The 22862-nt window shown below is 35.6% G+C and overlaps 2 protein-coding genes across 2 annotated transcripts in view; one reads left to right on the plus strand and one right to left on the minus strand.

The window, feature by feature from the left end:
- The first annotated feature begins 1854 nt into the window (after window positions 1-1854).
- The window catches only part of LOC139138544 (pikachurin-like), a 75068-nt gene continuing 54060 nt past the window's right edge, over window positions 1855-22862 (plus strand). Inside the window, exon 1 of the mRNA XM_070706962.1 lies at window positions 1855-2555. Within this exon, the coding sequence (XP_070563063.1) occupies window positions 2456-2555 (100 nt within the window). The 5' untranslated portion in view covers window positions 1855-2455. The remainder of the gene's footprint in view (window positions 2556-22862) is intronic.
- Window positions 13106-16518, minus strand: LOC139138543 (tropomyosin Tod p 1.0102-like). The gene is made up of 2 exons (XM_070706961.1): window positions 15260-16518; window positions 13106-14876 (listed from the first exon to the last, which is right to left on the minus strand). Exon 1 carries the CDS (start codon window positions 16377-16379, stop codon window positions 15345-15347), a length of 1035 nt encoding a protein of 344 aa, XP_070563062.1. The 5' UTR covers window positions 16380-16518; the 3' UTR covers window positions 13106-14876; window positions 15260-15344.

Raw genomic sequence — 22862 nt, forward strand, 5'->3', positions numbered from 1 at the left:
GGCTTTAAGAGTATTACTTCTGATAGCATGTTAAATTCATACAAGTAATTGATAAGTCAATTTCATAAATTTTGTAAGTATGCTTTCTAGTTTGTAGGCTAAGACTGAATGTAATGTATGCTGCAAAGCCTTGGGCGACTAGCTTACCAATAAAAGCAATAGGCTAGTTAAGTCGTTATCTCGTTTTGTGAGTCTTGTGTGTTATTTCGGTCCCTGCTAGGTTTCAGTGTTGTCACATGACAGTTTTACCTGTAATACACAATAGTGGTATAGAATCGGGTACTGCAGATCACTGATGTTCGAATCAAGTACATGGAAATGAGATTGAGTGGCACTACAATTGTGTAGCATCCTGGAAGGACTGAGAACATGAATTGCATATTACTTTGTCAACCAAACCTTTTCTTTTATATGAATTTGATTCTGCCCGCCCCTGGTATTTCTCGTGGAAATGCATAATCGAGTGCAGCTCCTTCAAAAATCTGTTTCAACTTTAACATAAAAAACATTCGAGGATTCACTTGGTCAGGTTTTTAGCTAATCAGATCAGTGACTGCCCCTGATTCTATGGACAAAATTTCAAGTTTGGAAGGTTCACTCTCAAGCACTGCATCAACCAAATCTTCAGAAACTCATCTCTCAGGTTGTAGTTGAAGGTGATGATCAAATTAGAAAGGGCTCAGTGGTAGACCAAGCAAATGTCCATGGTTTCACTTCTAAGTATGCCAGATATTTTGAAATGCCCATAAAGATCCTGGTTGTGAATTTTGTACTTTCGGTGGAGAGAAATATCCCTACCAATATGAAGATTTGTGTTGCTACAACAAACTTTTTAAGATATAACCAACAGTAAATTTAACACACCTGTATACGTCAATTATCCATAAACATTAGAAATAACTTTTTTTACTCACATAGTGCAGCTCAAATTTAGTTCAAAAACTGTGTGTTTCACCCCCATGTTAAAAATGCAGCGTCCATGTTCAAAAATGTATCTACACTAATCAATTGATAGGTTAATGAACTTGTCTCCCGAATTCTGATAGTTTTGCTTGTGATGATGGCCAAATGAGGACGCCTGTCATCCTGAAAAGTAAGGTATTCCTGACATCTATGATATTAGATTAATAATGGAAGTGTGATCATGATACAAACGGTCACGTTTCGGACCATATCGTCTTGGTCAGTTCTTATCTGGTCGGCTCAGTCACCGACGTAATATTGACAGCGCCCTCTTTAGATTGCGATATTTTTCTGAGAACAAGCATTAAGCAGCACCTTAAATTCGAATGGCAACTCAAAATTACAGAGTCAAAAGAATAATGGCATTTTGATGAGCAAAGTTACGTTTAGCAGATAATGAAAAGATAAGAATTCTTTCAGAGGTATTGAAAAACTTTTCGTATATCATATAGGATTTTCCTTTTACATTTAACACAAGAAGAAAGAACCCAGGTATACAGCTGTTACTAGCACCTGTATTACCAATAAGTAAATATTTCTTTGCGTAAACAATTTTGCGATAATACTTTTCAGAATGTGTGATGTAATGTATTTGGAGGGTTCATTTGTATTGTATGATAAATTACATGACCGGAATTATGCCTGGAGCAAAATACAACAACTGGACATTCATTCTACATTTTATCTTCTTTATCATTTTGATATGAAATGATGAGATCACCATTTATTTATTTATTTATTTTAAATGGGAATATGCTGTTGGTTTCAAATAAAGCATATTTATATAATTTGTGAGCCTTTTTATAGAAGTCATTGTGGGTCATACTTCATGTATATATGATACTATTATCCCGAATACCGTTTGCTGGCTCCAGACGCGACACAAGCGGCAGGAGAATTGTACCACCCCTATTTTCAAGTGGTCGCGTCCAACCATCCCGCTCATTCACAAAGTGGGATGAAAACATCGCGCAAGTTGTGTGGTTTGGTCGTGCCTTTTATGCCAGACTTTTCAGCTCAACTTCATCCCTTTTTCTGAAACAAACCAGGAATATGGATATTTGGAATTACTGAAGTGGATTCTCCTCAACAAAGCGCGGTGTAGGGGTAGAACGACTGTGGAGACCGGTGTTAACAGCAGTTTTACGTCGCAAACCCGATATTATTGGACAGTGGAAGAAGAAGACCAAATATTGAGCAGCAGCTGGAGTCGAATCTGGCAGACGACACAACGTACAGTAACGCCGTTACCGCTCCAAATTTAAGGGAAAGTTGACTGGACAAATGTCTGCGATGGTCGCTTTTGTAGGCAACGGATGGATAACTGCGAGTGCTTCTGTTTAATTCGATACTTCTCGTGAAAAACAGGAAGTATACCGGAGCTGATTAGCCCAACGGTTACATGTAAAATATTGGTAGACACCACACGATCAGTGAACTGGTGACATTCACCTCACCCAGTGTACACCTTATCAGCCGTGCCGTCAGCACCATGGATAAAACAATTATTCTGCTCTTTACATTGTCACTCGCAGTGATATTTTCTTCTTCAACAGGCCAGTACCTCTACTCTGGGGCCTTTCCCTTCAGAGGTAAGTCATTTTTGATTTATAAGTAAGCTATTAAACAATTTTCGTGTTGTATGTGTGTGCGAGGTTTCGGTTTTTTGTATCAGTTGTTTTGGTTGTTGGTTTGTTTACGTTTTGTTTTTATTTTAGGGGGATGTTGCGGTTTTGTTTTTAAGGTATTGTAATTTCCTTTTTTTTTTTAAATGTATTTCATGTTTTTCAAAACAATGCTATGAATCTTTATTCGGCTGCATACTGCTCTTTACTTTGTGAACCCTCGCTTTCTTCATAGGGCTTTCCGATAAAGAAATTGTCATATTGCTTTCATAAAAGTTTGTGCTAATTGAAATTGCTTACTTCTGTTAATATTTCCATGTGACATTTTTACTGCGCCGAACACGCTTAAATAAATAAACAGGACCCATCTTGTGCAATAGTATTTATTTAGATATCTATTTTGATGTCAGGTTTGTGAAGGTCATCGCTTTTACTTGAATAAGTTGAGTATGTTATCCAAACTTATCCCCCTCCCATCATAAGAATATGCATTTCCGCATCGCATAATCATACTGAAGTATCGTTTTTGATCTTACGTGTTGTTAGGGCTCGTCCGTTCTGTCTGTGTAAAATCACGATAAGACCGCATATGTTACTTATACAAGTATATTTAGCAAATGAGTTTCACAAATACACCGAAATATAGATCTTATGGTTAAATAAATGCATACACACTGTGACACAATGCCGTTTTGCTAATTAATCAATTTATCGCATTCTGTGCCGCTGTCGTCAAACAACCGAAACATCTTTGTATGCAAATTTGGCAGTTATATCGCTGCAGTGAGGGTAATGAACTCTTGAATTGCACGCTGATAAACAAACTAATGCAGTCTGGTGTAGTCTTTCCCGATACTGTGTAGGCGAGCTGAATTCCTCTGACAAGGATTTTGCATTTGGCTGTTCATGCTCAAAATGTTTATTCTTTACATTGTGCGAAATACAGTGATGCTTTAATAAATTAATAGCATTGTTTACGGAATGTGAGAAGCGGACAATACTTGGGAATAGTATGCTACCACATCCTGTACTACAATGTGTTGTGTGCAGAAAAGTTACGGGATCACGCTGGCATATTTGCAAACAATATTCCGACACATAGTGTCGCTGCAGTAGACTTGATGGAGTACAAACATGTATTAAAACAGTCTGTAAATATTCCAATCTTGGAAACAACCATTTTCCCTAATACTGCGAAAATAAATTCCGTTCTACCTCCTCGTTAAAAAAATTGTCCCACGCGTTCTTCAAAACAAATATTTATGGACGAGAAGTGAATATGATTGCATTTTTTTGTACCAGGGGTGTTGTGAAATGTAATTATTTTTGTCATCAAAGCGAAAATACACTGATGTATGCCTATAAACCATTGCCTGGCCGGCCCAGGATCTCATTGTTACAAAAGTTACTGGAAAACAGCATACGACTTACGTCTATATCGGTGATGTTGAAAGTTACATTTGATTTGTTCAGATGATAAACAGCTTATACAGGCCATTCAAACCGTGTTCAGACTCACAGAGATGTGAAATGGCTAGACTTGCTCCTAATAGTTGTTGTCACTAGACAGGTACATTTTACAAGTAATCATTGAAGTATTTACATATTCAAATACAACCTTTTCATTCACTGCAATAGTACTAGTGATACTGTGTGGTAACATTTATAAAGTTGTTGATTCAGAGAAGGCAACCTATTTCCTGAATGAAATTTAGTAGCTTTGTCAGACCTCTCAACTCTCAAGCCACTCTCAAGTAATATGTATGTTTCCCATTGTTGTTAAGTTTTATGCAAGCTGCAACTGCTTAATGTACATTCTTGTCCAAAATTACAACTTAGTCAAGTATTAGCAGAAGGTTAATGTCTGAAACACTTAGTATCGCAACAGATGCACAGGGACTTTAAAGGAAATTCTTCAAAATGGTGGGGATTTTTTTAGTTCAACTGCTGTCACACACACAAGCAATTGTGAATGAAACATTCAAGTCTTCAAATCTCTAGGATTTTTCTGTACAGTTAGTTGTTCTGTGAACTGAACCCGTAAATGCAATGTTCAACGCGTAACCACAACACTGTGAACTTCGACAATTGAATTTTTTTCTTAACACAGATGATAGTGACTTAAAATTTCTGAATCAGTTGTTTTTGTTCATTTGTATCTTATTTATTTTAGTCATAGTTCTGTTTTTTGCTTCTTTTGAAAATTAGAAAAAACTCAGTAACCTTTGCAATTGAATCTTTGTTTCATTATTTAAGGAAGAAATCATCTTTATCTTGCTTAGAATCGTACAAAAGTTCCATTACCATTAGTGTGCTAGACATCGGTCTATTTTCTGTCCACAATAAATTTAACAGTAACATAATAACTTGTCAAAAGATGCCACTTGCGCAAATGAGCTAGCATTAGATTACATAATATAATGTTGTAATTTAGATGTACAACCCGGTGATCTGCCCAAAGTCAACTTTTTGTATGTTATCAGATTTTATCGATCCAGAGGTGAAAATGAGCACATTTTACCAGTGTTAATGTAAATTGATCAGACCGCTGTGGGTCATTTCGCAGCGTGAATACTTACATTAAAAATTGCAGATCAATAATCGCTCACAATATGCTCAATCAACAATGTGCAGGGAATGAAACTCAAGAAAGTGTCTAACTGATCATGTTACTTACATTACTCTGAGAACAACAAATCACTGTCCCTCAAGGGACTGTGCATAAATCAAGCAAAATTATTTCAGATGTGAGTAACTCGTGCTTCTTAACTTGGGCTGTGAGCCTTACAATGCGAGTATTTCACTTATATGAAACTCAACTCAACCATCAATTATAAATAGATTTTTAGTACTCTTTGAAATACACAATCATAAACAATGTACTCATTGTTACAGGCAACAGTCACATCTCCAGTCACATCTCCAGCAACAGTCACATCTCCAGTCACATCTCCAGCAACAGTCACATCTCCAGTCACATCTCCAGCAACAGTCACATCTCCAGTCACATTGCTACAGGCAACAGTCACATCTCCAGTCACATCTCCATTACAGATCCAAAAGTGAAAGCCTTAAACCTTTGCTCAAACTTTCCTTGAGCAATCTTTCAACCATTTTCTTTCAAAATTAAGAATAAAAATCAGGGGTCACCGTGCAAATTTTGGTACTTGGGAACCAATAACTCAAGATTTACCTATATTTAAAATTCAAAATGGCCGCCATACCTGTGTTAACTCTATGGAGGATAATAAATTTTCGACTTTCAAAAAATTAAGCCTGTGAAAAGTTTACTTACACCAAGAGCTTTATAATGAACCCCAACAAGTGGTAGATCAGAAAAGAATTCTAAAAGTTTTATAGTCCGAATTTAATGTCCCCAAGGTGCATTCTACCTTCATTATAAGTTTTGATGCATTTTCCAGTTTTTATGTTCACGTTCTAAAAGGTTTTTTTTTGTTCTACTCCTTGTCAAAATGCTCATCTTCAACTTGTCTCGATATATGGCAGATTGTCTATAATGTCAGATGTTATTGTTGACAATTGGATTCAGTCTGGACTAGAATTTATTTGTGGACATCAAATACATGGCATATTGCACATAATTTATTGTGTTGCCAATGATAATACTTCACATTTTGACATACCTTCAGAAGAAGAAGATAGTAAACCTGTTATACAGAACAAAAGCAATAAAGTATTATCAAAAGTTAGTTATAACAACTGTCCCTTTAAATTAACATCTTATAGTTGCACAGATAAATTATACAAAATTATTGTTTCCTTTTCTTTCAGGGAGTGAGCTATTCTGACTGTATTTACATAGATTAATATGGTAGTAATGGTGTTCTTAAATTGTTCATATATTTATTCATCAATATCCAAAAGGACTTTACAATTTTGACAGTTATAGAGGTGTTTACGAGATGGAGAACAACTAATTCTAATATTCTGAAAAGGTAAACAATTAAATTTGATGTTTAAACTCTGGATATTAAATTGCCTTTGTTTGCTCAAGGATATATAAAGAAATAAATTTGTGATTTTGTAAGTTTTTGCGAAATACACAGGTAAGTCGCGGGTTGCTTTATGTTTTTGATTCAGAATTCTTTATTCAATTTTCAAGACCTAGTAAATTTGATGAATAATCATGCTCTGTTCAAGACAAGGTACTGAGTTTTCCTTTGTATGCCAATGCCAAAGTAGCAATATTCATGAAATTCGGTAAAATATAATTATGAAACAAATTCGATTCTAGAAGATTCAGATAATTTTTTCCAGCAATGCATTATGAACTACGGTACTAGTTTTTATGCATCTGCACTCGATAACATCTGAGCAATATTGGTATTTCATCTACCATGTATCACCATCCAAATTTATGATTATCATCTCATATCTCGCCCTGATCAAATTACTATAAATAGATGGAATTGCCAGACATGAGTGGCACAAACAAACAATCTCACTTAAATTTGCACACAATCTGCACTAGATGTCTAATCAGTCACATGATTTAGTTGTGATGGGACCACTATTTTGTTGTTGTTCCTGAAAAAACAACCAGGTGTCATCATGTACCATTGGAATAAAAATTATGTCCATGATGTACATCTAAGGCTCTTGGCTATAAAGTTAAACTTCAATAAGCCCCATGTGTGTTGACCCAAGCACATCAATAATATATCATAACAGGATCTACTTATGATCGAACTCCATAAAAGTAATTTTTAGTACTGAATATGCCAGGTAAACTTTCAAAATTCTGTTATCTTAGATTCAAATAGTTTTTGAAAAGGAAATTTGAAACATCTAATATATATCTTACGTGTCAGTGAAAGCAGACATTTGGAGGGTATATGCATGGTTACCATATAATGGTATATGTAAGGTAAAAATACCTGCATAATAATAAGCATTGCTAATCTTGGTTCCTAGCTAGTCCATCAGGCATGCTTTGGTAGTTAGAATTCCAAACTTCATGCTACCAATGTAATGTTGCATGTGCAGCCCTTGGGAATTCTGCATAAATACTGACAACAATTTGGCTTCAGAAATTTCAGGATTGCGGTCCATTGCTATTGAGTAACATCAGAAATGTTGTTTGTATAAGCTTGTCATGTTTCCATTTCTATCCATGTACTGTAAACCCTTTTTAATACGACTAATGTTTGGCCCAAACACATTATCAATGGTGATTTTGGACTTGTTACCAGAAATTGGGGTGAACTTCGACAGGCTGACAGATTCAAGAGACAAATTAGTGAAGTGCATTTTACATGTGATCTGCACAAACAGAGACCCCAAGAATCTTGGTATACCACGAACAAGCGAAACGAGTACATATTGTGTAATCCTGACCATCTGAGCTGTTGAGAAAACTAGTTTCACAGCACTTTACCTGTGGGGATTTTACCATCTCTAATCACTGGAACATATAATTGTATGTTAATATTTAATGACTTCTCGCTACCACTGTCGAATGCAATTATTAATAATGTAAAGATGACATATTCAAACGTGGTGATTGACTTCTGGTCTTCACAAAGTATGAAAACAGAAATAAGCATTAATCAATATGGATATTAAATTTGTTAAATCCTGATTTTAAGGATTAAAAAACAATTTTAAGAGGATTAAAAACATGTTGCGCTCCTACGTATACATTTGTTTTCAACTTGTACCAATCTATAATATGGTACTTCAATAAGAGAAGAACTTTCTATGTCAGCATATTAGTATATTTGTCAACTACTGTTACCTTATCAAATCACTAATTGGCAAGTGTCATTCCTAAGCTTACCATAGAAACCCTATTAATTCGACCACTTTATTAATTCAATCACCCTATTTTTTTCTCAAAATGTAATTTTATTTTACCCTTATCACTTCAACCACCAATGGAAATTGAGACTTTCTGAATCTCTATATTGAACCAACCAATCATGTAAGCTGTTTTGAACATTATATTTTTGATAAAATACACAGAATAATACAATGTATAGCACAGAATGTCTAAGTCAGGATTTCAGGAAAGTCATCTTTATATGTTTCAATCATCCAAGGTGGTAAGTATATCCCTTGTAAACTGTCAAAAAAAGTTGAAATCCCTAATAATTCGACAACTAAAATTTTTTTGGCTTTGTTAATTTTCTAATAATTCAACTATTTAAAATCGTAATTATTTTTTTTTTGGGGGGGGGGCAATTTTCTAATAATTTTTCCCACAAGTACTGAAGTATGCAGATATAGCACACAATATATGCTAAACAAATCGTAGTTTGCCAGTGTTTCATGCATTTTCCCCTTTACCAGAAAATTTAGAGGGCATTTCACCAGTTCATGTGTTCTACTTGTATCTCTAAGGTGTGACTGGCACCATTTCATTAGGGGGGGTCTGTCCTTGACAAATTACTAGAGGGTGCCAACATGTCAGCAGAGGGGGAATCCCCCACTCCCTATCTAGATGAACCACTGGTTTGCAGTTCAATCAACTCTGCATATTAAATATATGGCATTTCTGCCTGCCATTAGCATGGGCTGATATCAGTTTTCTATAAGCTAATGAGTCACTTCACTCAATTGTGAATCATTTGCTGCAGATTTCTTTTTTCATTTTTGTATGGAAATCCCCAGTTTCAGTAAATCACAAAATTTTGTGCATGTATGGTAGAGTAATGATGTGCTATGAGTGAGTTCGTCGGTGCGCTATACAGATGCAGTAAGGTACAAAACCATGTACAAAGCTGATGGATAAGTTACCCTCACAGTCGTTTGGAGAGCTATTCAGCGCTGGGACTATTCGCCCCATAGACGAGAGTACAGAAGCGAGAAATACCCCAAGTCTGGAAACAGAATGGCTAAAAAACCACGCCATGTCACATTCCGTGTCCGATTTCACTGTGAAAATTAGCAAGTTCATCTATCATGCAACCGTCGATCGTTCCCTATCATTCTAAAATTTCATACCTGATACTTTATCTGATTCAAAAAACGCTCGTTTCGTGTGATTTTCGGCCGAATTCGACGGACACCTCGCCAGAACCTGGGGGGTGAGCAACATTCCGGTCACCTCTTGGGTACCTCCACTTTACTGACGTTGGCGCCGCCTACCCATGAGGGATGACTGGAATGTTGCTCACGCTTATGTTTTGGCAGGTGTCTCTCGAACTCGGCCGAAAATCACAGGAAATGAGCATTTTTTAAGCAGATGAAGTATCAGGTATGAATTTTCGTGTGATTTTCGGCCGAATTCAGAAGACACGTCGCCAAAACATAAGGCATGAACAACCTTCAAGTCACCCCTCATAGGTACGCGGCGCTAACGTCAGTAAAGTGGAGGTGCCCAACGTCCACTGTGAGGTGACCGGAATGTTGCTCACCCCAGGTTTTGGCGAGGTGTCCGTCGAATTCGGCCGAAAGTCACACGAAACGAGCGTTTTTGAATCAGATAAAGTATCAGGTATGAATTTTTAGAATGGTAGGGAACGATCGACGGTTGCATGATAGATGAACTTGCTAATTTTCACAGTGAAATCGGACACGGAATGTGACATGGCGTGGTTTTTATAGCCATTCTGTTTCCAGACTTGGGGTATTTCTCGCTTCTGTACTCTCGTCTATGGGGCGAATAGTCCCAGCGCTGAATAGCTCTCCAAACCCTGTGGGATAAGTTACTCTTACACCCCTATTTCATTTTCTAGAGTTCTAGCTTTACTGTAGAAAACAATTGAATTGGTTCAAACCATGGTGGTGAAAAGGTTAATAGTACATGAGTCTGTAACCTTGTTTTCTCAAAAAGCATCAGAAACTACCATTTTTCCTTTCAATAATATTTACGTGACTGTAACTTTATCAGCAAGTGACTTGTGATGTTCCATTGGTCACACTCAGTTGAACGTGATTTCAAGCCAATTCTGTGATCACAGGATTTCTGTGATTTCCTAGTTTTGTTGAGAAACTGGAAGGAACTGTGGCTTGAAGAATTACATCAGTTGATAATCAAAGTTATAGGGTAATCATTCCTTTGGGAAGATCTGACATCTGCCGGAACAAATTAAAAAAGCTCTTGAACATACATTGTCCAGTCTTTTCGGCTTGGTTGGGTCAGCATGGTATTGAGGGAGGATCCATACCCTTGGCTAGAGAAGTTGGTTGAATGTGCAACCAATATTTGAGTCCCCGCCAAACCAATGATCCATGCAAGAGATACAACCAAATGTTGCAATTTAACACATATCACACAATGTTCTTTGGTCTGTGCCTTGATACTTCCACTATATAATACTTTATCAGGTTTCCTGTTATCAAATTTTGCAGAGATGAGAGCTTTACTCGAGCTGAGAGTTTGCAAGTGTGTATAGTCAAGCGTACATGAGCTTTAATTTCAACATGATTCCAAATTAAAAGAATAAAATAAATTTTATGATAATAAATACTGTTACTTGCTACATATGTGCTCTTCAAAAACTGTCACATAAAAAATACAACCAATCCACATTCACATCCAATAAACATTTATCTACTATAATCATGCAAAATCATTTAATTACAAATTCTATTGTACTGTTCATGAAACATCACTGACTGTCAGTGCCCCACATTTAGTTCCTAGCAAATCCTATCAAAATAGATGAAGTGTTAATTCCCAAAAATTATTTCATGAATTCTACCATGTCTCCTGTTGTGATTCAATTTTCCTGTTCTGTAATGTCAGAACTGTTACTGCAACCATTGAAGAAAACAGTTCTTAAGTCAATTTATTATCGATCTCAAAATTTTGATGTTGTTTGTTCTTCACAGTTTATCAGTCAATGCCGTGAGAAAATTGTAAAATGTGATTCAGTTATTTAATTTGAGGTATGTAATAAACCATGCATTGAAAGGTCGGAGCAGCCATTGGAACTGTTGAAATAGACTGAAAATTCTGTTAAGCACAGTGTACTTTAGCTTATCAATATTGATTCTGCTGACTTAATTGTCAACAGGGATTTTCGTTGAAAGTAGATTTGAATGACATTTCCCTGTCCCATAGGAGTTTTGACAGACCTATCAACCCAGAGTCATTGTCAGTGGTTAGCTGTGAGCAACTCAACTAATTAAAGGAGACAGCAAAAGAAGCAAGTAATTAATAATGTAATCAGACTGACAAGATTAGATAGATAGATTTATTGTATTTCTAGGCCTCCGGCCCCTATACAAAGGAGTTACATTCCAGATGAAATAATTACAAATGAACATTTTCAAATAATTATGGAAAAAAAACCGCCAATATGCCAGGAACAAAACAAGATTAATTTACATAACATATCACTTCTTTACGTAAATGAAAAGCCTTATAAATGTATGTGTATATCTGACGTAATAATTCTTTATCAGATGTGCGTAAAAGGCGATAAAATTTACAAAGATTAGGATGTATAATAAAGTCACTGGGAAGATATCTTATTCGTAAATCTGTGTAAGCAGGGCATTCAAATAAAAAATGGTATTCATCTTCAACCTTGTTTGATTTACAAATTTTACAAATCTGACACTACATTGAGTACCACTTCGTCTGCCTTCTTCAACGTTTAATGGCAGACACGCACAACGAAAACATGCAAAAATTTGGCGGAATTTGAAATTACAATTCATAAACAAATATTTTTCAGGTTCTAAAGCACTCTTAAAACAAGTATACGAACGCATTTTTGTTTTCTATTCAAATTTGCCCACCATGCTGTTTAGCAACATCTTGGACTCTAGTAAAAAATTCATACAAAAACCTTTCCTTGTTACCCACTTCCTGGGCTAGCCATACGTAACCAAAACCGTATGAATACAAAATATGTTTTATTGAAGTTGCCCAGTTCTGCTTGCCAAGAGAATTTAAATTAAAAAGCATGACGTAAGCTTGGCGTGGCAACCTAGTTGGTGGCAGTTCAGTTAACTTAAGCCAAAATTTCATACAGCGTTGCAGAGTTCTGACAAAAATGGGTAATCTACCACATTCTCCAAGCACTGCTTCATTCGTTGCACTGGAAGGCAGACCCAAAAATAACCTACACCATTTACGTTGTACCTTCTCAGCTTTGTCATAGTATTGATAACCCCATATTTCTGACCCATACATTAAAATGGGGAGAATCATTGAATCAAATAACTGAAAATGATTTTAAAAGGAAAACCATTCAACTTTTTGGAAGAAGCATATAATGCCGTTAACGCTTTGTTGGCTTGGTCAGTAAGTGTCGATACTGCTTTCCCCCAAGTATTTCTAGATGAAAGTAACAAACCCAGATACTTATAATAACTTACAACATCTAACATTTGACCGTTTAAAAACCACTTTTCAGAACGTGCTCTATGGCCACCTCTGCGGAAAACCATAACTTTGGTCTTATCAATGTTTACTTTCATTTCCCATTTTTTACAGAAAAGACTTAAAACATCAATTAACTTTTGTAGATTTACAACACTGTCTGCAAAAATGGCAACATCGTCAGCAAATAACAGAGCAAATAAATTATAATGTCTTGTGTTAACTGAATCCCCAAATTACCAGAATTTACTAGCATGTCGTTCAGTTCTTCAATAAAAAAGGTAAAAAGTATTGGGCTCAGCATACAGCCTTGCCTAACCCCTACAGGACAATCAAAATATTGTGATACATAAGACCCTGATTTAACACAAGACTTGACATTTGAATACATAGAATGTAAGATATACAACATTTTACCTGATACACCAAGAAGTGACAATTTATACAATAGCAAGGAATGATTCACTCTATCAAAAGCCTTTGAAAAATCTACAAAAAGGCAATAAAATTTTCCACCAGGTCTACCAAGGTATTTTTGGGTAATCGCATGTAGAACAAAAATGTTATCGACAGTGCTGTGATTCTTACGAAAGCCTGCCTGACAGTCAGACCTTATGTTATTGGACTCTGCCCAGATAGATAATCTTTCGTTTAAAATTGATGTAAAAATTTTTCCAAAAACATTAAGCAGTGAGATTCCTCTGTAATTGTTAACTTCGTTTTTATTCCCTTTTTTGAAAAGAGGGATAATGACACCTATAGCCCAGTCCTCAGGAAAATCTCCTGAGTCAAAGATACTATTAAATAAAATGAGAAGGAAAGGAGTAATAACAGCGGATGAAAATTTGAAAAATTCACCCGGGATTCCGTCAACTCCTGGAGATTTAGCAGATTTTAATCTTTTTAAACTTAACAGTATTTCATCTTCTGTAATACATTTATTTAGTTCTCCGTCCTCGGCTTGCATTTGAGAAGGCGATGAAACTAAATTACTTATAGCATCTTCGACAGTTTCACGAAAAGACTGGTCACTTACATCAGTGTCACTACAATGTACATAAAGGTTTTTAAAATAATCATACCATTCATTTAAACTGATGACATTTGAAGTATGGCTTTTACGGTTCATACATGTCTTCAAAATCTGCCATATGTCTGAAGAACCACCTTCCTTGAAAGCTTGTAACAGTTTCTCCTTAATGGCATCTTGATAGTTTGTTTTTTTAACTCTACAAGTCGCTTTAAAAACTTTCTTTGCTGTCAAATACTCTTTAAGTGAAGAATATGAGCTTGTTTTCCGAAAGTCTTTCAACTTATCGTACATAAGTCTTTTTTGAAATAACATGAATCGTCAAACCAACCTTGTGTTTTACGACTATTTCTGTTACAATCTGAAACTTTCATACCTTCACCTGCAAACTGCAATGCACTGGTAAATTTACGAATAGCTGTATTTACATCAGGTAAGATGGCAATAGCATCTTTGAAAGAATTTGATGTTTCAACAGAAGTGACATTTTCTAAATACCTAGATTTACTATTTTCTGACCAACGGTAACGAACAAGCTTTGCGCATTGGCCATCACCACTTGTTGTAGAGACAATGTCATGCGTGGTACTTGACAGTAAATTACAAGATAATGCAAAGTGGTCAGATTCAGTACGAGGTATAATGTCAAAGTCGTTCACACACTCAAATAAATCGGCAGACATGATCATGTAATCCACAACGCTGGCTCCCAAGGCTGTTGCACAAGTAAAATTCCCAACACTATCACTGCCAGCCCTGCCATTCAAAAAATGTATGTCCATTCCTTTACATAAATCAATCAATACCTTGCCAGCAGGTGTAACCACGTCATCCTTTGACCGACGTGGACTGTCAAAAACACTTGGGATATAATTTACATTTTCCAATACCGGAATGTGTGCTACTGAATCGTCGGTTATATAATCGTCAAGTCTACCTGTTCTGGCGTTGAAATCTCCTGCCAAAATAATATTATTACCGTCACACACATTAACCAGATAATCATCTAGTTTAACTATATCTTCTAAAGAGTTGTCAGGACGTAAATAGCAGCAACAAAAAGTAACATTTTTATCAGAAGAAAACAAAGAATTTTCAAACTGTAGGAAAACACAATTTTCTATAATGTCAGTTTTACAACTTATAATTTTGTTGAAAATCCACTTTTTGACATAAACCGCAACACCGCCGCTGGGACGCCCTTTTTTGAGCGTTTGACAGCAGGATATAAGAATACTTTATAATCAGAAAGAAAATTTACTTTATCGTCTTTTACACAAAATGTCTCTAGTAAGCAAACAATATCATATTTCGCACACAAGGAAGAAAATTCTGGATTACCAATATTCCTTTTAAGTCCTCTGATGTTCCATACCAACAGAGAAAGTGACCTGACATCTCTACAGTATGGGCCTTGACCACATCCCTATTCAGTGCTTTCACCTCGAAAGTTGTACGTACGTTCCGATATCTGCCCAGACTCTTCGTTGACACGAAACACGCGTTTACAGTGCGCTTCCTTTACGACAAGTTTGTCATATTGTAGATAAGCTTTCACGTCTTTATTAGCTTTGACAAGAGAACGGCGGAGATCTGATAGCTTGCCACGTATGTCACGTATTCTTTTTGTATAGTCTTCACTGATAGAAATGTTCGTGTGCTTCAACTTGTAAGCCTTACGAAGAGCCTTTTCCTTGTCTTTGTAATTTCTGAACATGGCAACGACAGGTTTTGACCCGCGAACAGATGGTGCGTTTGGAATTCTATGCACACGTTCGAACTCCACGATGTCTTCCATCCCAAGATTATCATGAATAATTCGCTTTACTTGTTCTTCTGATTCGGCCCACGTTTCACTGTCCCCATTCTGTGACACACCAAAAAACACCAAATTGTTTCGCCGACTTCTGTTTTCTTGATCATCTTTCTCCTTCCTTATTTCGTTAATTGACTTTTTCATTTCGTCAAGCGTTGTTTTCAACCAGGTCGTAGGACTTGCTTGTGAATCTGAGTCAACAGAAACACTTGACTTTCTTTTCAAACAATCTATTTCAGATTTTAACTTTTCAATTTCATTCAATTTCTCCGACTCTTCTTTCATTTGCTCTTTGATATCATTAATATCTTCTTCAACATTGTCAATCCTGGTTTGAAGTAGTGCGAAGTTACTGTTCATGGCTTTCGTATCAGCTATTATGGTGTCTAATTTTTCATGTAAAGCAGTAATATCTTCTTTGGTTATTGCTTCTGAATCGGCACTTCTCAACTTTGGTGGACCGGGATTCCGTTCAATGTTACCAGAAATGACCAGTAAACCAAACAAGCACAACTTGACAGCGAGTGCCATATGCCACATTGGTATGCACAGAGTCGCCATCTTTGGCAGTTTGCTTTGCCTCAATGGGTTGCCACCAGCAAAACATCCAATTCTACGCCTAAATGTTTCCAAATCCGTTCCCATTTTTCAAAATCCACGTCTATATACCTTACCAAATTTGCTTGCAAACTTCTCTAGGCTGTAGTACCAGTCACCCATCGAAAATTCGTCGAAAATAGCGGAGCTCAGATATTGAACATGCTGCTACGTGTCTGCTTACGTAACTCCCCGCATCCCTTTGTAGTTGGACTCATCAGACTGACAAGTCTCATTAAGCATCATGCCTATTCAAATTTGTCTGAGAAAGAAAAAATCACACTATAATTATATTTAAAAAGATATAGGGAACATTAACACTGTGTGTACAGTGTAATGTGTGCGTTGACAATTTCAATGAATCATTAAAGGAAAATATTTTGAGTTTTTCCTCCCAAAAAATTGAAAATTCCATTCTTTGCAATTATCAAATAATGTCTTCTTGCCATTTCTGATATGATTACATAGATATCATCAGATTACTGAAAGTAAATGTATGATTTTCATGATTGACATTAGGTCCATGCTCTTTTCACCAGTTGGATGTAAGGCCAAAAAAAATTGATTTGTTTCTAGGTCACCGCCTGCATCACTGCAAAGTGCACACGTCTACTCTTTTTTATCTTTTTCATTTGCAATTGCCCCTATGGAAAAAAGGGGAAAATGTATCAAATTCCACCAAAAATTGTTAAAAATTGAAAAAAAAATTGCGTCGCCGCATCAGTTTTGCCACATGTCACTGACCAGAAACAAACCTATTATTTTTTTTGCCTAATCATGGTGACAGTTGATTACCTTGACTGAGACAGTTTAATATAATTTCAAAGGGAAAAAACAAACAGTGACACAAAAATCGATAATGTGTAAAATGTTAAAATGTAAATTATGTTGCTTGGTCATCAAATTTAGTTTTCAAACATGAAAACTGATGTTTATCAGGTATTTTTAAATTAAGGAGCAAAGCTCGGCTGCTAAAGCTATGGCCAAACTTTGAAGAACTGCTTGTACTAAGTGAACTGCATCATGGGATATACCGGTACATTGTTCCACATATAAAATGCATGTTCATTTATGTAAATATAAAGTTGCTCATAATCATATCATTCATAGATGGAAAGTGGTCAACGTCTACAGTTTTCTTCAATATATATTTTTATTTGCTTGTCCAAAACTCTCAAATGTAGCTTATAGTTCTGTTGCAGAAGAATACATGTCAAGTATATAAAAATTATACTTCCCTAAATGAAATACCTTACCTGCCAAGAAAATTGTGAAAATACATGTTTATTATCGACATGAAATGGAAGTGAAATCTATATTTGTTAATCTGTCATTCCAAAGAGTAAGTCCTACATCTCATCTCCACAGAGGATATGTTTAAATGTAACAAATTTCACTAAAGCAGCAACGGTTTACCCCTTTCATCACCATGGTTTCACCCGCACCCATTGTTGTCAGTGGTAAATGTAGATCTGTTTACAGGGCATTGGGGTAGACAGTTGAAACCTCTTACCATCTTGAACACCATCACCAAAAGTTTTGAAAATCCTGATTAGGAGATTAGGTCAGCAAAGTAGAGCACTTTGGACAGTGCACCTGAAATCAGGTACAATTGCAAGAGCAGAAATTTAAGTACGGTAATACATCACATACCAGAAAGTGTTTTACTTCTTTGTGAAAATGTTTCATACAAGACTAGTCCAGTCCAAAAGGTGGAGTGTAACCTCCCTCAAGTGACTACATACATAGCTAGCATTCTTGCCTCTCCAACATCTTTTGTAGCAGTACATTTGAGACTCATACAGAAGTAATTCTCTCCTCAAGTCCATTCAGACTTCAATCTCTGCCTTTGTACGCAAAACGAATCAATGGCATTCCTCATAGGTGTTCGCTGGAATGAACTAATCTTTGTTTACAGTGTGTTAACAGATGAAAGCTTCCTTAAGGCGGCTAGCTGTCTGATCAGTGAAGTGACCTCGGAAGACCCCTTCATTTCCTTTCCCTGTCCTCTCTGCTTGCAGATGTTGAGTGCACTGACAGTCTGTGATGTTTATTTTCCATTACGAACTCGGCAATAAGTTTTGTTGTAATTTTATATGTGGCAGCAGCAAGCCAATCTATAGGAATGAGTAAGCCATGCAATCAGAGAAACAAATTGGACAGGAATTGGATTTTATTCTGGGTAGCAAAGGTGTTGAAGTCTTCATGTATGCTTTTGTTAGCGGCTTGATTGATTTATCTCTGCATCAACTCCACACAGTGAAAGAAAGCAGTTCAACATGTCTTTGTTCCAACTGTCTAAATAGTGACTGTTCACACCATACTGTGTCACTTTTTAGGGCGCCACATATGTTATAATACTTACTCTATAATGTAAATATATGCAATAATAACTATCCGAGTAAGGAGGCAGATTAGAGGGTCTAGCCTGGATGCTTTCTGTTGTAACTATGGTAAATTTTGTATCATTTGAAAAGTTGATTTAATTTGCACTGTCAGCCTTTTTAAAAGAATTCTTGACAAAACATCCTCCATCACGCTCACCCACAGGATATCAGTGGTAGCCACTGAGTACTGTATACCATGAGCTTATAAAGTTGCTCTAACACACTTCAACATCAGTGTACACAGGGTATATTAGGTACATCCCTCGCAAATCGTACTATACATTATTTGAGCTCTCATGATTGATTTTAAGATCGTGCTGTTTCATTTTGTCATGACCTGAGAATGTCAGCAAAGACAGCAATCTTGTTCCTTTTATGAAACATTAAGTTTGTTTTGTGATTGAAATTTACATTGAAATCAGAGTAAAGTTGTTTAAAATATTGACCTTGTCCATTGAGATATATTTATGAACTGAAATGTTGAATAGCAAGCATGCAGTTGTTTACAACATATCATATCAAACTGAAGTATAGCTCATGGCACTGACTAAATTGAAATGGCTTACAGTATATTAGTAAGCACTTCTTTCACAACTGAACTACACCAGTAAAAGTACTTCCTTACTTATAAGTCATTACATGTAAATCCTTTGTTTTATGTCTCAACTCAAGTATTGTCAATTTTATCCCAAATAAATGAGATACCGTCCAACTGTGATTTTTGTGTTGTGTACTAAACCTGAATTCAATTTCTGCGAAACTAGAGAAAATATTGAAGTTGCGCAGACAGTGAATATTTTATATTTTGTGAATGGTATTGCTTTATGATTTATTTCTTGTGGCATTCTCCTTACATGTAATATTGAGATGTGGTTAAGACGAGCCAAATGGATTTTAATTCCCACAGGACAGACTCAAGTTTTTTTGAAATATTCGTTTTCTGAAGAATATACTTTATCTTTCCAGGAATGATAAGGTGACTCTGTAGAAGCCCAGTGTAGCAGTCAAAGATAGATTAGAATTCAAAGCACATCAGTTCTCGTAGATTTAGGTCTGAGGATTATTATTATCTTCCATCTGCTGGACAAAGATAAGTGAATCACTGCACTTAGCAGATGATGAAGCTAAGAAAAACCTGAGACTGCAGAGGAACTGGAAAATGATCATGGTCGTCAGTGAGTTGCAGTATGCAGATTGGCCTATTATATTGAAAAGGGAATTTGCTACTCTGTGATTTTCTCACATCAGCCTAATTTCATGCCTTACAAATTTGTACATCTTATGCATCTACTCACAGATACTTTTGTCATCCAAGTGACTGTGATAATTCCGTTCTTTCATTGTCAGCAAAGATTATTTTCTGCCATAGTCAGTAGGGAAAATCAGTGCCTTTCAACTTTTTGACATCAAAAACTTTCATATACGCTTTGCTTTTCTGCTTGATAATTGGTGTGTTAATTCCCAAAGACAACTTTCTTTAGATTTGCCAAAATCATGATGAAATTTGAATAGTGTTATTTTTTGAGAATTTATTTTGTCTAATTTTTGATTTTTCTGAGGATTACCTCTGTGGATTTGTCCAGGTTATGGTGACATTTCAATTTTTATCTGTAGAATTTCAATTTTTTTGTGTGTGAAAAAATCCCAGAAATTTTTTATTAAATGGTCTGGTGCATTTTGACTGATGATCAATTCATATTTGTTGAAATTACAATGATGTTTGCATATTCTTCTAGTCACATATTCTGTAAGATTATTTCTAATTGATAGTGATAGTCTTTGTCACAAAAATTGATGAATTTAACAAAGATTGATAGTGTATCTGAAAATGTGCCTATACCGGGTACATCAATATCTAATAATAAGTTAATGCATGAATCAAATAACTCTCTCCTTTCCAAATGTAATACTGTAGACTTCACAAGTACCCTGAACAAGTATTGTTCATTGCATACCCTTTTACTACAGTAAACCTATCATTTCCTTCCAGACAACGAATTCCGATCTGCCCTAGTGGATAATGGCTAGTTTTACATTAGGATGATAAATAGGCCAAATTTATGTCTGTAAGTGTGATAGTGTGCAACAATGCAATATTGAACTACAGGGACTGAAAATGGGTGCAAAATGTCAGAGAAACATACCCTATTAATGCATTCACCCCAAATCATTCAATGAGTGTTTTTCAACTTAATTTAACATGGACTTGTACACAGAACGATAGAAAATTGGGTAAATTAAGACTGACAACAACATAAAGACTCATATCAATAGCAATTAGAGTTGTTTCAATCAATCAAGGGATGGTAGCTTCATTTACAAAGTATGCAATAGAATACTTTTTATCCACTTAGGCAAATGGAACCAAGACAGAATTTACTATTTGACCTTCAGTAGCTTCCACATGGCATTCTTTGTTTGCACTCAAGGAGATAACTGAGCTGATCAAGAGTCTATTACAGTAATCCCAGCAGTGCCAATGCAGAAGAGCTGCACATTGCCAAAACAGTTATTTCAAAGTAATATTTCTCATCTAAGATGACAAGGAAACCCCTTCATGTATATTTTCAAAAAGCAGAGAATTTAAAGTTTAATAGCAATAGTTTACTTAAAGGATGAAGGGAATGTGTATTTGGGGTAAAAAACCTCAAATTTAGTATTGATGATAAAAATTAATGTAAGTCAAAAACTTGATACTATTTTCTGAAATGTAATATTTCACTTGAACGAAAAGTATATGTAGGAAAAAAATTGTATTTTATTTTGCATTGAACATCTATCCTCATTCTAAAATGGCTCAGGTTGAAAGACTGACACTCTTAAAAGTGATGAAAAACATGATTAGCAAAATTAAAATGCCTCTTATTGAAAATGTAAAAACTTTATTGCCAAACAAAATAGTTGTTTTGTTATGTAGCGTTTGAAGAACATCATGTGAAAATTTCAGAAAATTGGGTAATTTGCATAAATTAACACTTCTGTATCACATAACTTACGACTGCTTTACAAGCTAAAAGGTGAACCCAACCAATATTTTAATCTTGGGGTACAAATTAATTGAAATTAAATGAATTTTTGAAAAAAATATATTTTTTAGCAAAATACACTGTGTTGGGTGCAGTGCCCCCTTAAAGGATTATCTTAGGCAAAATGTTTGTGCAAGTAATATAGTAACATGATTTTTCCTGGGTTCTTTTTTTGGACATTTTTTAGTCTTATTAATCAGATTGTGAAGAGGTTTGTAAATATTTATTTGTTCTATTCCCCTTGTAGTTTTTTGGGATGTATACATCGTGAAATCTGTCAAATGCATCCAAGAGGCAGGACAAGAAAGATAAAAACTCATTCCAAAGATAGCCATAATACTTGAAGAATTACAAACAAATATGAACACAGTGAATCTGACTAAAATCATTCAGGATAGAAGACATAATTACAACTGTCTGTTCTTAGAAGATGAAAGGCTCAGACTTACTGTGATAGTGTGTAACTTTGCCACAAGGAAGTATTATATTACAATCTCTTTTTTCCGGAGAAAAAGGTTTGGGTTAGCAAGCAGATTTGTTTATAGAAGACCAAGCTCCTGCATTTCCATTCCTGTATTTGAAATTTCCTATTTTAATGGTCGTGATTTCCAAAAGAAAAAAGTTAGATTGATTAAAGCAAAACGTCATATGGTGATAACACCCCATTATCTTCTATAGTACAAGTAGTCAAAACTACACAAGTTATGTGTCTACTTACAGGTATTGTAGCATCAAGTCATTCTTCTGATTTGCATGAAGAAGTCCGTTGAAATGTTGTTGTAATATTCTCATTTTCTTTAAAGTTGAACAGAGATGTTGTATGAGAAGCCATTCTTAAAAATCTGTTAAAAAAGATGTCAGTCTGCTTTATTTCAAGGTACAACTTTTGGAAAGTTTCTTCCTGTGTATATTGTGTTGGAAGAAAAAAATTGCTGACTCAGCAGTGTTGTGGGAATTTTCTATTTAAAGGGAAACAGTCGTCAGAACTGCACGTGTGCGACTTTCTTGTTTACAAACAATGTATTTCGTGCGCTATATCTAGATGCATCTCATCATCATAGCTGCAACATTTAAATTATACAATGTAGATTATGACAGACATGTTTTAACTTTCATCA

The sequence above is a fragment of the Ptychodera flava genome, chromosome 8, assembly GCF_041260155.1.
Source record: "Ptychodera flava strain L36383 chromosome 8, AS_Pfla_20210202, whole genome shotgun sequence".
NCBI classification, from domain to species: Eukaryota; Metazoa; Hemichordata; class Enteropneusta; family Ptychoderidae; genus Ptychodera; species Ptychodera flava.

Coding starts and splice junctions, on each gene's coding strand:
- LOC139138543 (XM_070706961.1), bottom strand. CDS start 16,379: ATGGGAACGGATTTGGAAACATTTAGGCGTAGAATTGGATGTTTTGCT.